The sequence below is a fragment of the Abramis brama genome (genome assembly GCF_963993115.1).
Source record: "Abramis brama genome assembly, chromosome: 4".
NCBI classification, from domain to species: Eukaryota; Metazoa; Chordata; class Actinopteri; order Cypriniformes; family Leuciscidae; genus Abramis; species Abramis brama.
The window spans coordinates 23230858-23248975 of record NC_139966.1 but is presented as its reverse complement, the minus strand read 5'-3'; the positions used below and the strand labels follow the sequence as shown (position 1 = coordinate 23248975).

At 38.2% G+C, this 18118-nt stretch overlaps 1 protein-coding gene across 5 annotated transcripts in view; it reads left to right on the top strand.

Annotated features, from left to right (window-relative positions):
* Window positions 1-18118, top strand: part of LOC311081182 (uncharacterized protein) — a 187474-nt gene that overhangs the window by 15002 nt on the left and 154354 nt on the right. For 2 of the 5 annotated variants that reach the window (XM_084111594.1, XM_084111593.1), the window contains exon 3: window positions 5748-7136. The exons of 1 other annotated variant lie outside the window; for it this stretch is intronic. In XM_084111594.1, the coding sequence (XP_083967720.1) occupies window positions 5748-6370 (623 nt within the window). In that variant the 3' untranslated portion in view covers window positions 6371-7136. Of the gene's footprint in view, window positions 1-5747; window positions 7137-18118 lie in introns of those variants that run through there. 2 more of the 5 variants (XM_084111597.1, XM_084111595.1) reach the window with 1 other exon arrangement.

Here is an 18118-nt window from a genome sequence, read left to right as displayed (position 1 = left end):
TCAAGACCTGATATCACGCGATACTTCCTGACGCGGCGGCCGGCGGCCCGCCGGCTCAAAGTTGCAAGTGCGGATTTTCCGCTCACGGGCACCAGGGGGGTGCGAAACGACCACCATTCAACCCGAAATAAGTAATATAACCATTCCAATGACTCCGAAGCTGTTCAGTTAAGGTAAAAAGTTACTTAGATCACCTTTAAGGGTTTTGAGGAAAACATTCCAGGATTTCTCCATTTTAGTGGACTTCACTGGGTACAATGGTTTGAAGGTCCAAATTGCAGTTTCAATGCAGCTTATCTAGCAAAACAATAGGTTGATTAAAAAAAAGGATATATATATATATATATATATATATATATATATGCTCGACTAGCACAGCGTTACGTAATCACGTTGAAAGGTCATGCGTGTTCTGGTTAAAAAAAGTAGGGTAAGGCAAAAAAATCCATCTTATTTTCTCCTCCAACTTCAAAATCGTCCGACATCTTTGTTTTACTTTTTGTTTATTGTAAATGCCGTTTGGCTTAGTCTCTGTACAATTGCTTTGTAAACACTAGGTCGGCATGACTATTCAAAGTGATCATTTAATTCGTGGCAGATTGCTAGTGCAAGATGGTTATTTGTAGTTATAGTATATAAATATTTCTTTTTTTTTAAATGACCGATCGTTTCGCTAGATAAAACCCTTATTCTTCAGCTGGAATCATGTAGAGTCCTTTGAAGCTGCACTGACACTGCAGTTTGGACCTTACCTTCAAACCCTGTACCTTGTACCCTGGTTGTACCCCATTGAAGTCCACTATATGGAGTGTTTTACTCAAAAACCTTAAAGGTCCCATATTGTACATATTTCTGAAGTTTTATTTTAGGTTTTGATGTCCTTAAGAATATATATTTGTGGTATAAGCACCAAAAACCATCTCAATATATATTTCTCCTTTCTCAGGAGCTCTGCCAAGAACAGGTCAATTTTGGCCAGTCTACTTAATATTCATGAGCCTCTCTTCTGATTGGCCTGTTATTTTCTGGTGACCCACCATTGGTGGGGGTGATGACTGAAGTCGGTGACTGAGTAGTTCTGACATCACATTTATATTGAAGTCACAATGGCTTGTGAAAAGGCATTTGTCTGTGGATTGACTGTTTTGAAAACTTATATGGTAGTTTCACTGCCACTAGACATCTGTTATCTTGAAAAAAGCCAGGAAATTTCAGTTTTGACAATATGGGACCTTTAATTTCTTTTTGACTGAAGAAATAAAGACATGAACATCTTGGATGACGTGAAGGTGAGTAAATGATCAGGAAATTTTAATTATGAAGTGAACTAATCCTTCAATATTGTTTAATATTAAGCGTTTGTACGTGTCTTACATATGTTGTTGAAGGTGAAAGTGGACCATAGAGGGGAAGAGGACAAAAAAGTGGGTTATTTTAAAGTGTTTTCACACTTAGTTTGTTTGAACCCTCCAAATGTTTAGCATGTATGTGAACAAACCAAGTTATCTCAGACCCCCCTAAAGGGAAAAAAAAGCAAAGCGTACTCGGACCACCTCAGGGGGTGGTCTGATTATGGTTCGTTTGTGGTTCGATTTCCTTGTGATTATGTTAAAGCGATGAGGTTCTGGTCCATTTTGCGTATCGTTTCAACATATAAAGCAGTACCTTTTAGAAATATCGTACTATCGTGCTACAGTGTAGCCTATTCTAGGCAATTCTGGCACCTCCGTCCCAACATACTGTACAACACGAAATACATTCACTTCACATGTTAATGCAGCGGTAGAGTTACGCTCACGTGACACTGCAGTTATTCGCAGTCATGAACGTGTATAATTTGCGCGCTGTTTTGAGGGCGTACACACAAAGCGTACACACGAAGCGCGCTCACTCTAGAAGCTTGAAGCGCGTGAGTGCTGAGCTAAGTTATCTTTTGCGTCTTCTTGTGCTTAAACTGTCGAACACAAAAAAAATACATAAACAGTCAGTTCTGTCTAAAGTGAAAGTAGACAGTTGGAATATAAATGGATGCGTTTCTTTATCCATCCTGTGTGAGTTCTTAAAGTGGCAGCAAACAAAAAAATTCAAGTTGCCGCTAGCCCTTAATTAACAACAAGAAATTAACAAAGGAGAAAATCACTCACTGATCTTCACTGAAAAACTAAAGTAGCTTAAATAGGAATCAATGTATAATTTTTACAGTGAAGTCTTTTTTACATGTTTATTACATTTTGTATTTGAATGGTGCCGTTATATACACCACCTGTGGCTAAAAAAATAAAGCACTGTTTATTTAATTTGTATAGTATGTTTTGTATTTGTAATGTGCAGCTTTGTTTGTGAAATAATGAAATAAAGATTTTTATCTTCACCCACTACATCTGTCTTTCTTTTTTTCTGTTACATTTTGTTACCTTGCAAGGCTTAGTTTTTAAATAGGGGCATAAGTGTGGCTGTACTGCTCAGTCACTTGCAAAATTGTAATAACAACATGAAAAGAATTGTGATAAAATCATGACTTGTGATTTTCCTGAAAAAATCGTGAGATAATATTTTTTTGCCATATCGGCCACTCCTAAAACGGTATAACAGAAGAACAGCGTTACAATGGCACGTAAAAAAAAATAAAAAATACAACAAAACGACAAAAGTACATGAGCATAACTGAGATCTTACAGTGTGAAATGACTTACAGCGATGACCGTGATCGTACAGCAGGGCTCGACATTAAGCCTTTTCATGTGCTTGCCCTTTGGACAAATAAATCTGTCATTCACTTGTCTGAGTAAAAAAAGTTGCTTGTCTGGATTTTTTTTTTTGTGTGTGTGTTAAACTCTGAAGCAATATTCTCATCAGTGTTCAATCAACTTAAATATTTAAATACATATTAAATTTGTATATTGTAATATCTGCACCTTTAGAGGGCATCTCCTCCCCCAATCTTAGTAATGTATGCTTCATCTTTCATTTAAAATTCCTAAATTTGATCAATAAATTCAATTATTTATAATAATAAGACACTATAGGGCTGTTACCCTAGGTTGGGCTGATCAAATCAATTACACTGAAAAATTACAATTGCATTAAAAAATTTTATGAAGTTGTTTTAAATATATAAATAAGAAACGTTGGAAAGAATGATGCTACTTTTAAATATAACACTAAACCGCCAGTAAGTGGCGGCAGCGACTGTCTGAGTGAGTGAGTCATTGATTGATTCGTTCAAACGGCTGATTCGTTTAACGTCCGATGTTTATGAATGGGTCAGTGACTCAACTGATTCATTCAAAATGCTGAATCATTCAGTAATGAAAACACGAGTGTTCCTGTGAGATGTGTTATATACTGTAGTTCTGCTGTGATTTTTGTTTGGAACTATTTTCGCTGCTGAAACAGAACAAAAACAGACAATATTGCATCTAAAATGTAAGTGACTTAATTTTAACTGTTTGTAACTACTTGCTGGTAATTAAACAGCCCACGCTTCCAAAGTACTGATGTCCGTTTTTTATTTATTGATCTGAGACCGTGAAAACTTGACACAAAAAGAAAACAAACCATCATTTTACACACAATACCACTAAAGACACAAAACCAAACATGATATACAAAATATTAACACTTTTACCGCGTTTGCCCTGGTAACCAGCAGTAGAATGGTCAGGAGCACTAACATGTGTATCTGAATTCACGTCTCACCATTCAATGATACTAACATGTCCAGGTGAAATAAATCAGCCAACAAAATTATGAAATTGACACACCCACAGAAATACACATTTAGGGTGTATTCACACCAGGAAAGTCCGATAGTTCACTTGCTTTGGTCCGGACCAAATTATTTATTTTTTTGGTACGGTTCGCTTTCACACTGCTCTTTTTGCAAGTGAACCACAATTTGTAAACAAAACCACACATGTGCTAAGGTCGTCCATTCATTGGACAGGAATACTTCAGGAAGTGCAAAAACAGACTCGGCATGAAGATATTTCGTAATGCAATATTTGTTCTTTTACTGATTTGGTGTTGTTCTCTGCAATCATGATACAATGTCATCTATACCTATCATCCTTAAACTATCATTACATTATATGGTCACGCTCCTATTCCTGCAAATGCTTTTAAACCATTTAAGCGTGGTAAGACAAAAGAGAACGCTCTGTCTGTGAATGTCCTGATGCACACACGACGCGCAGAAAGACGTGCAACAGTATCAGGTGCACAGACAGCGGAATCTAATTTTCTTTCACGCTTGAACGAACAATAAGTTAACACTCACCATTATTCCAAAATGTCCGTTTTGTTAAGTATCCTCATGAGCAGTCAAATAAAGTCTTAAATAAACGTAAAGACTTGTTAAATGTTAATCAGGCAGCTTGTCTCTTCGGAGCTCCAGGTCAAACCAAGACTCATTTTTGCAAATGTAGTAAACACAACACTTTCACATAATGCAACTCCGACTACGGAAGCCTGTTAACTGAAAGGGGCTGTGCTTTCTGCAATTGTAAACGAACCGTACCAGAGTTCGTTTGGAACCGTACCAAGACCAACTCTTCAGCTGGTTCTCGGTTCGGTTGTTTGGTCCGCACCCGTGTGCGATTGCTGTATTCACACCTGCCCAAAAGATCCGCACCAAGGAGGGAAACAAACTTTAGTTCGATTCAGTCGAACCAAACAAGGCAGGTGTGAATACACCCTTAAATTATAAAGTCAAAAAATAAACATTAACCCCTGAAATCACCAATATGTCATAATTACAGCTGACCTACCAGCATCAGCTACACTGTTTATTGAACTGTTGTAGGAAATGAATGTCACATTTTCAATCGTGATGGTATTCAGGAAAAAGTATTGCTTAACATATGTTAAAAATATAAAAGCTCCACATTTAGATTTTTTATAGGCATTATGTTGTTAACTGAGTGTAGATTTCTCCTTGAGAGGCTGCGTGAGCCTCAACAGCGCAACCATGTTACCGCCAGTAATACATTTATTATCCATCAATTGCAACTTAAATAAAAAATGAAATCACAATCATTCTCTAGTTTTAGTGATTTCCTAGTTTTTTTGTTGTTGTTATTGACATTCTAATCTACTTCTAAGCTACTTGAAATTCAAAAATTCTCTTTTACTTGTCCCTTCAAAAAATGTACTTGTCCCGGGCAAGTGGACAAGCGTTAATGTCGAGCCCTGATACAGTCTGACAAGCAACAATCGTAAAGGACTATTATAAATTGCACAGTGTGCACCCGGCTTAAGTGACAATAAAAACGACTGAGAGTAAATCCTTACAGGTGCACACACATCATTCTCTTAAAATGCACGTAAATTGAGATTTTCCAGTGAACTCCATTCTCGTTTCTGCTATCCCACCAAGTCATCAACCACATGTGCATTATAACGTATTAAAATAGGACTGTTAAACAGATTGTAAACTAAGGAAGATGGACAGTAGTGGTGAGTGCTCAGGCTCTGACATTCTCAGTTCTGTCAATATAAAAGTCTGCCACCCCGTCAAAAATAAAAGTCCCACAGAACAACCAGAGAGGCAGGACTTTTGTGAAGCCATACATAACTTCTGAGTTCATATTGGTGGTGCAAATGCGTCCTGGAAACCTTTCAAGAACTGAGTTTGGCACCCCTGGTGTATAGGATCTAACATATGTTATTTGTTTTAATGTTTTATAAGTCTAAATGTTTGTGCTTTGTGGCTTTAAACAGGGATTAACTTGTCTTTTTTTCCTCAGACCTGATGCCGTTGAAAGAGGAGAGTCAAGATCTGAATGAAATGGAAGGGAAAGATCAGCACAAGACACATCATGATTTCATAACTGAAAAAAAGTCTTTGAATTGCTCACAGGCTGAAACAACTTCCTCACAAAAAAGGGCTCGGAAGACAGGGACTATAGGTAATTTCACCTGCCACCTGTGTGGACTAAGTTTCAGAAAGCAGGGAAACCTTGAAGTTCACATGAGAGTTCACACTGGAAGGAAGCTTTACCCCTGCCAAGAGTGTGGAGTAATTTTCAGTCAACAAGGAACCCTTAACGTCCATATGAGAATTCACACTGGAGAGAAGCCTTTCACCTGCTCTCAGTGTGGAAATAGTTTCAGGCAAAAAGGAAACCTTAAAAACCACATGAGAATTCACACTGGAGAGAGCCCTTACACCTGCAAACACTGTGGAATGAGTTTCAGGCAAAAAGGAAACCTAATTTATCACTTGAGAGTTCACACTGGAGAGAAGCCTTACACCTGCCAACAGTGTGGAACAAGTTTCACTCAGAAAGGAAACCTTACAAAACACATGAGAGTTCACAACAGAAACAATCCTTTATATGACAACGGTGTGGATGCCAAATCAATATGAAAACCGTAAAGGGGTCATGAACTGGATTATTTTATTATTTTGTGTTTCCTGGGGTGCCCTTATAATGTTAGTTTAATTATTATTTTTTTTTTCATCAAACATTTCGTAATTTAGAAATAAAAGGCATTTTTCCTACCCTAATTTTAGCCTCCGATTTGAACGCTTTGTTTTAAGGGGCGTGTCTGCTGTGAGACTTCAGTCTAAACGCCCCCTGCTGTGATTGGCTGCCTGTGATGAGCACTGAGCAAGTGACAGACTGTTGATCACGTGAATGAAGAGATTCATCATTGCAATGCAATTTCTGTACTCTCATGAATGCTTTCACCAAATAACATTGCAAACACGATGTAAATACAGTAAGAGCTTCGTTGTGCAGTGTAACAGCGTCATTGATTTCATTACGAGTTTTGGCAAGTGTCCAGATGAACTCGCGCTGTGTGATTTACAGCTTGGGCAATTGGAAGGGGATTGTTCTTTGATCGGTTTCTGTATATAATTTAATCACGATGTGAAGTTGATCTTTTAGTCACTGGCTTGATTTGCTGATGCATATTTAACCACTGTGAACCTGATGTGAGCTTCAGTGGAAGGTAAAACCAGTTCGCAATATCACTAGATCCCACACAGAGTTTTATAAACGTTAAAACATTGCTTTAATCCTTGAATGTTTTTGCTTTTGAACACAAAACCCTACCGGTGAGGGTACAGACAGCTGTCTTCTCTGAAAGCCATTATTATTAATATTAAATAAACTGCAATAGACATGACTCCCTTTTTGTTACATTTATTGAAACTGGCTAAAATCCTAATAATGTATTTTAATAATAAGGTAATTCAATTGGTATTTTTTGTAATCATCATATAGCCTAATGTGTTTCCCACACTATTTTTGTGGGTGAAGCTTGGTACCTCTAGGGGGGTCCAGGGGCATGCCCCCCCGTAAGAAAATTTTGTACATTTTAAAGATAAATTCATTAATCTGGTGCACTTTGAGTCACCCGAATCCACTGTTAAAAATAAATTATCCACCCGCAAACCACCCATATTCTTTGATTTAGATATCTGCATCTGGGGCCGTATTCACAAAGAATTTTAAGGCTAAAAGTAGCTCCTAACTGGCGAATTTAGGAGCAACTACTAAAAATAATGGGCGTGTCTCTCGTAACTTTAGGACTCCTAATTTTAGCCCTAAAAGTAGCACCTAAGCCTGGGACAGCTTAAAAGAAGTCGAAAGGACTCCTAACTCACTAAGCCCTATTCATAAACCGCTTTTTGTGGCATATCACGCTGCGATGTTTTGAAATGCATATGCGGCGGTTACAGGAGCTTCCAATCGCGAGGGAACAATTTTGCATTGTAGACATAATGCAATAACGCCACCAACAACAACCAAAACTAGGCTACTCATTGCATGTAAACTAATTGTAACGTTTCATTGTGAATCAAATTAAAATGTTCTTCTCTTTGCGAACGTAGGCAGAGGCATATAGTGACAGATTAATTCAATAATGTTGCAAAGATATTGCATCAATCCATATGTTTCATTAGGCTATTTGTTTTGCCTTACTCTTTATTCATTTAGGCTGTTTATTCAGTTATTCATCATCTTCCGTCCTTCGCACTACTTGTGTAGCGCACGCATTCTCAGACCTGTCACCTGTCACTCATCATCGTAGGGGAGGTGTTAGGAATCATTCCCGCGTTACAATCATCAGCCAATCAAGTTGGTCACTTCAGTCGAGCTCGTGCATGAGTAATGACGTCATCCATAGCAACGAAGACTCACTCTTAGTTTAGGAGTTGTCATTTTTCTTTACTAAGAGTAGGTCTGAAAGGCGTTGTGAATAACTTTTAAGAGAAAACTCTTAGCTAAAATCTTTTAGTGCGATTGAGGAGTACTCCTAGTGGTAAGATAAAATGCTTTGTGAATACGGCCCCTGATCATCACATTACAATTATTCAAATTCTCAGTGTTAAGCATGATAATATGGTACCATATCACACTGAAGTTGGCTAATTAAAAATGAACATTTATTTGAAATAAAAGTTCTTCTTTTGGAAAAATTACATTTCCTTAATAGCCTAAACAGAGGCTTTACTCCCTTCAAACTTAAATTGTCAATGTTTCATTACATCACTGTTTGAAAACACTCAGAATAATTTTTTGTACCTTTATAAAGGGCATTTTTTCCCTTATTTTATTAAATGTTTGCTCCATCTTTCATTTCAAAGTCTTAAATTTGATCAGTATATTCAATTAAAATAATAAGACACTAGGCTGTTACCAATCAAATTAAATAATTTACATTGAAAAATTATAACTGTATTAAATGAGATTATTTTAAATATTTTTGAATATACAAATAAGGAATGTTGAAAAGAATGATACTTTATGAAACTAAACCGCCAGTAGGAGGCGGCAGGCGACCGTCTTAATGAGCGAGTCATTGAGTCATTCATTCAAACGATTCATTCAAACGGCTGATTTATTCAGAATGAGGCAGTTTATGAATAGGTAATTGAATCTTTGACTCAACCGATTCGTTCAAAACACTGAATCATTCAGTAATGAAACATCGCTGAGTGTTGCTGTGAGATGCGCGGTGGTTCTGCTGTGATCTTTGTTTGGAACTATTTTCGGTGCTGAAACAGAAAAAAAACAGCCATTGCGTCTAAAATGTAAGTGACTTAATTTTAATTTATTGAACTGTTATGAAATAAATCTCGGTTTCAATCTTGATGGCATTCAGGAAAACAGCTCTCTGGTCGCGTGTAGCCTAGGCTATATATTGTTTCTTAACTATAATAATGTTGTAAATAACTACGCGAGCCTCAACAGCGCAACACTGTTACCGTCAGTACATATAGGTCTATATTATTATCCACTATAGGCTATCAATCGCCACTTACATTAAATGAAATAAAACAGAATCATCCTCACGTTTTCGGTGATTCCCTAGTTTTTTATTTTTATATTAAAAATTGTTTTAATCAGGGCATTTGTCCGGATGGGCTACAATAAACACACGTGTCCCGGACACAGTCTATGGTCCCAGACAAGCGTTATTGTCGAGTCCTGATATGTTTTCCTTGATTGGTTTTCCCTGAAGAGAATTACGTTATTGAAAACGAAAGTAGAGTGACGCACGTGCATTGCGTTTTACCGTGATGAGAGTTCCGTGTCTTTATTAAACTCAACACAAAATTATTTATCTGTCATCCACCCTCGATTAATTGGAATGTTATTTATTACCTGGCCCGCCCGACCCACGGATTATCCGCGACCCACGCAGCACTATACGGTTTGTTCATGGACACAAGCGGTAACCTCAACAGAACCGTCACGGTGGAAAAAAGTGTATCTGACCATGACTGTCTGAGTTTTGTCGAGAGCCGGAGGCGACACGAAATTTGACGGAGGCGGCCGCCTCACAATTCTCTATGCAGGAAAAACCCTGATATATATATATATATATATATATATATATATATATATATATATATTAGGGCTGTCAAAGTTAGCGCGTTAACGCAAAGTTAACGCAAAATCATATTAACGGCACTAATTTTTTTAACGTGCGATTAACGCAGCGCGTATTTTCTGTTTGACCCGTGGCCCAACCCCTAGTTGGAGAAATGGAGATACACAGTGTTTCTAACTTAGCGACATTGCAGACCCCTTTAGCGATTTTTTTCCCTTCAACAAAGCGCCAAACCTTATTTAGTTTCTGAGAATCTACCGGTACCGCCGGTTCTGCTCTCTCAGCACGCGCGCGCGCGCGCGCCTCTCTCTCTCTCTCTCTCTTTCTCTCTCTCTCTCTCTCTGCGTCTCGCGCGAAGGAGCAGCGCTTTTATGTTGCTTCTCTATTTTTACAAGTATAGCCGAAATCAGAGCACAGATATTGTCTTTATCTTATGTGAATTTGATTTCACCAGACGACGGCTCGATTATCGGAATTTTTGTGCAAATTAACGTCTTGGAAGGGAGAGCTGGTTATGTCTTAATGGGTCGCGTTTCAGTCACCATTTCAAATTCATTCCGTTGTTTGACAACAGAAACAGTAAAATATACCAATGAAAACAGTTTTATTGAGAATTTAGCTTCATCAAAATGGGCACAGAGAGAGACAAACTACAATGTAATAGGCTAATAAATAATAGCCTACATAAAATGTACATTTAGTATTTTCAGAAGAGCTGCCCTGTCATGCAAAAATCTAAACATGTTTGTGTTAGTAAATTGCTCAGTGCAAAGAAAGAGAAGTAATGGTAACCTGGCATTTTTTTGTTCTTTCTACGTGTCTATGAACAAGTTCTTTGAAAAACATCTGTGACCTTAGAAACATGTCTCGTCCTTATGCTCTATATTGACTATGGTTTCAATAATAAACATACATTTGCATAAAGCATCTATATTTATCCATGCCCACGTTGATTAGAGTATTACAAACTTGAAAAGTATTAATTTAAGGTACATTTAGAACAATTAAAAAAAAGTGCGATTAAATGCGATTAATCGCGAGTTAACTCATGACAATATGCGATTAATCGCGATTAAAAAAATTAATCGATTGACAGCCCTAATATATATATATATATATATATATATATATATATATATATATATATATATATATATATATAATAAAAATACATGTGTAAAAAAAATAATTAAAGCAACTCTTATGTTGTGTCTCCCCATCATCATCCTATACCCTCAATAAATGTGAGATATCTGCCCCACTTTAAGTAAATCTGTATGCCATTCCTTCATAAGCGCAAACTTTGCCCAATTCTGTAACCCATTCTTGAAAAGATGGCAAACCTGGCAGCCGCCAGCTTCTCATTATAATTTGTCTCCCAATCATAATACTTATTTGAATCCATTCAGTTGTCTCTACATCCGGGCTTAAAAAAGATGGGTCTCCAAGGACATATAAACCTGGACAAAATGGAAAGCAACGCTCTGACACCTCTTGAATAGTTATGGATCTTAGACCAAAATTCTTGCATTTTAGAACAGGACCACAGAGCATGTATCAGGTCTCCGTCCTCTCTCTCACATCACCAGCATATGGCTGAGTCCTTCAGGCCAAGCCTAAATAACCTGCTCGGGTTCCAATAAAAACGATTCAGTATTTTAAACTGTATAAGTTGTAATTCCTCGACATTACTTTACAATTTTTGCATATTTTGGTCCTGTCCTCATCACTAATTGAGACATTCAAATCCTTGCTCCAGACTATTTTAGTAGCAGAATGTAAACTATAACCTACTTTCTCCATTATCCATCTATAATATACTGATGCCTCATAAAATATTATCTTCTGGTGGACCTTGACTACTAGAACCAAAAGTCCCACATAACAAGTCTCAACTGTAAGTGTCTCCAAAACTGCGTTTTATTAAGTCCAAATGTTTGGGTTAACTGGTTAAACGATTTCAAAATGCTATTCTCAAAAACATCACCTAACTTCAAAATACCCTTTACTAACCAATCCTTCCACAGAAAGGTTGATTTTCCAATGCATAATTTGGGATTCATCCAGATACTTGAAGCTGTATTCAAAAAGGGGTTAAACTTAAAATATTTTTGCTAGTTTCTTCCAAACTATCTGGAGATGTGATATTATGGGATGAGACTTTACTGTTTGAGGTAATTTAGTGGATAAGCTTTGTAGTGGCGGCAGCGGTAGCAGAATGGCTTGTTCAACATTTAAACCAAGCGGGGGGCCCTCTCAGGTAGAAGGGACCAGTGAGCCAGACGACTTAAGACAAACTGAAGGCGTAATAATAAAATATAAGTTTAGGAAGACCCAACCCCCCCTCTATCAACCGGCTGTTGCAATTTGCTCATATTTAACCGGGGTCGCTTCCCATTCCGAATAAATGACTTGGTTATCTTATCAAACTGTTTGAAATAATGCAGTAGAATTTCTACTGGGATTGATTGAAGTAAATAGTTAATTTTTGGAAGACAGTTAATTTTGAACACATTCTAAACTCTTTTACTTTTGAAAGAAAAAGTTTTATTTAAATGGCAAATAAGCTGAACTTAAGGTTGAATCTTAGGGCCCTTTCACACTTACTTTGTATGGTTTGGATTTTCTGTCTTTTCAGTTTGATCCGAATAAAAATTACAGGTGTGAAACCTCCCCCGGACCAAACAGACCTCGGTCCGGATCAAACTGAACAAAGGTTTGGTTCGTTTCTAGTGTGAAAGCATTTTCTGTATGGTTCAGACTTTAAGAGCATTTACAGGAAGTTCCGGTGGTTCCCGCAGGATTGCTTGCAGTCTTCTCCTCCTTTCCTGCCGGCGACAATAAAATGTTCAAACAATGATGACGTTCATTTGGCGAATTTGAACTAGCCTCGAGTATAGTTGGTGCTGCAGGTAGTAATGCCGTAATAATAACAATATGCGTCTGTTCATTCATTGTTGTTAAAGTTAGTCGCCGGAATTGAAAACACGCTGACATCAGACGCACATCCGTTTACAAACCAATCAATGTCAAGATGCAGCCCACATAGATGATGACGACAGGACGCAAGTATGTCATGTTAAGTTCTTTAGTACGCTCGCATAATTGCAATGTGAAACCAAACGAAAACTTACCGAATGTATAAAATGTATCAAAACATGAACTTTGGTTCGGACCTTGGTGCGGACTTTCAGGTGTGAAAACGCCCTTACATTTAAGTTGAAATCTTAATTTGTGTAAACCATGAAGCCAATACCGATTTATATGTTTTTGTGAAGGAATAAGAGAATGTTGAGGAAAATGTCCCTTTAGATTGTTTCTTCTTTGACTGATCAACTTTTTTTTTTTGCTAGTTTGCTGAGAGATGGGAAGGTTTGTTCATGATATTCTTTGTTCATGCTAAGTTGGCAACACTGATTGTGAGCGAGCGGCATGCAGTCATAAACTCATAAGCACAGACACAGCTGAAGAAGAATTAGTTCCCATTGACGTTCCAATTTAAGGAAGTATTTCTGTACGGCCTAATACTAGTATTTTTAGTATTCTAAAATCATTTAAAAAAATTCCAGGGAGGACCGATACTTCAATTTGAGATTGATCCACCCATCCCTAGCAGGCTGTGCAGTTTAAGCCACCTGAGTAGTGCAGCAATTAAAGCATTATTCACAGAAGGAAAGCATTTTGAACTGGGAAATGCCTTCAGTGAAGCCACACCTCTCTTCATTTCTACACATGAACCATCAAGTCATTCTCGAGAGTCTGCAACTTGGGTGGCAGTTTACCATCTTCCAGACCATGTAAAATCTTCTGAATGAGTTCAAAATTGTTGGTCATTCTCATTGGATAATTGTGGTCGATGCGTACGGCCTAAATATATAACCGACTGTAGCTGTGGTTCACATGACTAATTGTAACAATTACTAGTAAACAAAGAAAGAAAAAACCCAAACGAAAAGCACCGAACGGGAGAGCGTAAAGCCGCTGTGTCTGCGTGGCGCCATGTTAACCGTAGGACTAGTTTTTCCCCCCTACTTTTTCGGACACCAACAGCCAAAACTAGCTCTTTTGATTGGCCAAAATTCTCCGATCTCTGAATAGTGCCTCCCTCTACAGATGCACAAATCAATTTACTCCACATTTTACATAGATGTGTGGTGCAAAAGTGAGTGTTTGACACTTGCATTTGCTAGCGAAAAACTATGTTTGAGACTCGTAGCTGCAGATTCAAGCAGTTGTAGTTATGAAATAGTGTTTGTGCTAGAAAAATGTCAAAGTAAAAAAAAAAATGGGTAAGACTTTCTATGAAGCCTGTGTTTACTCTTAATGCATTATAATACATACATATTTGTGGTTATAACTTTTAAGAGTACAATGCTATAAAGTTTTAGGTTCCACAAGGGAACCTGGAGGAGGCGGAAGGATGACGGTTCCAGATGAAGCTGAGGGTTCGACTGGCAGAGGTGGAGTGAATAGCCCAGAAGCTGAATGCGGAGCAATGGGAACCTCTTGCCTAGATGGTGCTGGCGACTGGAGGACCCGAGTGGGTCCACACACTTGACTGGGGTAATAGATGCTGAGCGACTGTAGGGAACCAGCAGAGTCAGGGCTGAAGAGCTGGCTGGATTGTGAAGAGGAGGCTGAGTGGGTGCTCTGCAGAAATTCTACAGTAATTCACAGTTGGATTGGACCAGTGATGACAAATACACAGGGGATTCTGAAATAGGCGAGATCAGTAATGACGAAGAGTCAGACAGAGGAAATTCTGACCTGGGCGGGATCAACGGTGTTGGGAGAAAAAAGGCGACTACCTTCTTTAAACTTTGCAAATAATTGCAGTCCTCATATCCAACTTCAGCTCACCCTCAGCAGTGGGATGGTGGGCAGGGTCCTTCTCCATACCCTCATACTCCACCGGGGCTCCCATGCATATACAGGGGGGTGCTGGCTCACACACCTGGTCAGACTTTGGCCACACACTTGAAGATTTTAAACCCGATTTTGAGCCCAATCTGCGCCCCCAAGTGAGCGGGGGTGAGGCCCGATTCGAGGCTGGACGCAAACAACTTTTTGTCTAAATAATACTCAATTGTGTGGTGCCGTTATAATTACATTTTTGATATTTACGACTCTTGATCGGGCTGCCTCTGACATGACACTCGCAATAGCCAATGAGAGCTAGCAAACTTCACCAATCAGATGTTGCTTTCTTCTATAGCGGAAACTTGCTAGCCACAAACATGCCACGAAAGTGGAGTATTGAGAAAGAATATCACCCATATTCCTTTTTCTCCTTTGTTTTTCTTCCCGTAAAACAAAACTCATGCCAGGAGAACCAGCTGACAATGTCAATCATTCTCCATTTGTTTTTCTTCTCAAGTCACATTTGATCTTGCAAGTCATGAGATCTTGTCTCACTGTTCAGTCGACAGGTGTGTGGTCTCGCGGTGCAGAAGAATCTTCTTGTGTGCATTGGGAGGATTATAATGCTAAAAATCTGTTGAAACTGCCCCTATGTCTGTGGTCTTCTACAGTTTTAAAATCGATTAAGATTTGAAAATCATCTAGTGTGTCTCAGGCCTAAGGTAGTCTATTTACTGGTATTTGAGCCATCATTTACTGCCCAAAAAAAGCATTGTCATAAACCAGATTACATTGGTAATTATGGAAATGATCCGGCTGCGTCTGTTTTCTCTAATGTACGCATCGCCAGTAGATCGTGCACAGAACTTTCCACTCTCATCTGCACTTTTATGGGATTGCGCTCTCTTGCTAATTTGCCCTGTTTAGTAAATCTGGCCTTTAGTAAATCTGATAACTGCCCCAGTCATCATTGAGCTATTTCACCTCATCTAACACATAAATACGCTGGTAATAAAGATCAAATCCTAAAGACTAAATCCTGACTATATGCGATTTTTAGTGAACGCACAGTTGTTTTGAATCACTGAAAACTTTTGACCACATGACTGAAAAAACTATTTTTTAAGCTATAACTTGATCCTTGTACTATAATTCAGTGTTCAGAGGATAAGTCGTAGTTTTGACAGGTTGGTCTGCTGTGTTTTATTTTTAAAGAAAGATGAATCTGAAAAGGAAGTAGACCAGACAGCAGAACAGAATCAGAACTTATTTGTGTGTTAAGCCATCAATCATGTATATGGGTAAAATTAAAGCTGCATTCCAGACAAATTACACCTTTTTAGGGGCCAAGCCCCGAAGGGGCTATGGCACCTATTGTATCTGTTAGTTTTCTTATTATTATTATTATTATTATTCTTCTTCCTCCTCTTGAAGTCTATGGCAGCCCTATGAACCATACATAGGAAAATGATGAAATTTGGCACACTTGTAGTGATGGTAATGAAAAGTAATTGTAGCAATTTTTGAGTCTCTAGGTCCAACTCTATAGCGCCACCAGCAGTTCAAAAATTCAACATTGAAATGGTTATAACTTTTGAACCCTTTGATCTAGAAAAATGAAACTTAGTACACCTGATTCATCTCATCATGCTGATTAGAACCAATATCTTACATTAAGACTCCGCCCATTACAGTAGTGGCCATTTTGAAAAGTACAGTATGCAGTTTTTTTGCTACTCCTCCTTCAAAATTGGTCTAATTTTGTCCAAACATGTACTCAAATGATCTTCGGACTGAGCCGCATAAAAGTACTGTCCCCGATTTTTTTTATTCTTCTCTGATCAAAAGTTATGACGTCGCAAACTTAACGAGGTCGACCCAAAATTGGTTCAGAAGCTATAGCTCGGCCAAACTTTGATCAATCGAAACGAAAATTGGTACACTTCATCGGAAGCATGATCTGAGGTTCCATGCCAAAGTTGGGAACAGCGCCACCTACGGGTCATGAGATATGGAAAATGCATATTTTGGCCAATAACTTATGAACAGTTTGTCAGAAAATTATAAACTTGGTGTCTATCGATTCCTTGGGTCATGACAAATCCGTGGATATCGATTTTGCCATGATGGGATGTACCACGTGTCCGCCATTTTGAATGATGTCATAATTTGCAATATCTTTTAAACTATTTGAAATTTCTTCACCAAATTTGGTATGGATCATCATTAGCATGGCCCGAAGGTACATGAGAAGTTTGATCACAGCGCCACCTAGTGTTCCAGAGATATCATTGTTTTTTGAAAAAACACTTATAACTTTTGCCAACATTGCTTGAAATTTGATTTCTTTATGTCAATATATTCCTTGGCTTATGCCGATTTCAACGATATCTCATATGTTATTTTTCAACAATGTGACTGGCCGCCATATTGGAGCGAATGTAAAACAGTTTTTTCGCTACTCCTCCTTCAAAATTGGTCTAATTTTGTCCAAACATGTACTCAAATGATCTTCGGACTGAGCCGCATAAAAGTACTGTCCCCGATTTTTTTGCTCTACTGGAAAAAAAAAGTTATGATGTCGCAAACTTAACGAGGTCGACCCATAATTGGTTCAGAGGCTGTAACTTGTGAACAGTTTGTCACAAAATCATAAAATTGGTCTCTATCGATTCCTTGCGTCATGTCGAATCCGAGGATATCTTTTTTGCCAGGATTGGATGTACCACGTCATCATAAGCCATAAGCTACATCAGCATTAAGATAGCTTAGCATGCTAATCTGGTTAACTTGCTTTTGTGTGCTCATTCTTACACTGAAGCCTCTCATCTGAAGTTTGTGATTGTACATCCTCTGAGTGGTGCAGTCTGCTAAACCATGTGCTTCTAATCCTGAGCCGTTCTGGTTGTAGGTTCGAACCCTGTGTTGGATGAGTATAAAAATTGTGTTGATTCCTGTTTTGTTCAGGCATTTTTCTAATCTATTGCGCTAATGCTGCTTGTTTTGATTTCATCCATAAGTACTTCTGAACCTATCTGTTCTTCATGTACATTCTATTTCTGCTCTTTTTGCTCTTCTGGCTCCACATTGGCTAACCATAAGTTACATTAGCATTAAGATATCTTAGCATGCTTAACTGGTTGAGATGCTAAGTAATTCTTTTGTGTGCTTATTGTGTGCTCATTCTTAATCTGAAGCCTCTCCTCTGCAGCTTAAGCGTAAAATGCTAAACCATGTGCCATGAGCCCAAACCATTGTGTTACAGACATAGTGTCTTTCTGAAAAGTAACTCATTAGAATATGATATGTGGCACATTCATATAAAGATTAACGCTTGACTTGATTTATTGAACTTTGGCATCTTGGTAAAAATGTAAAAAAAAAACAGTTTTCCCAATGGTACTAC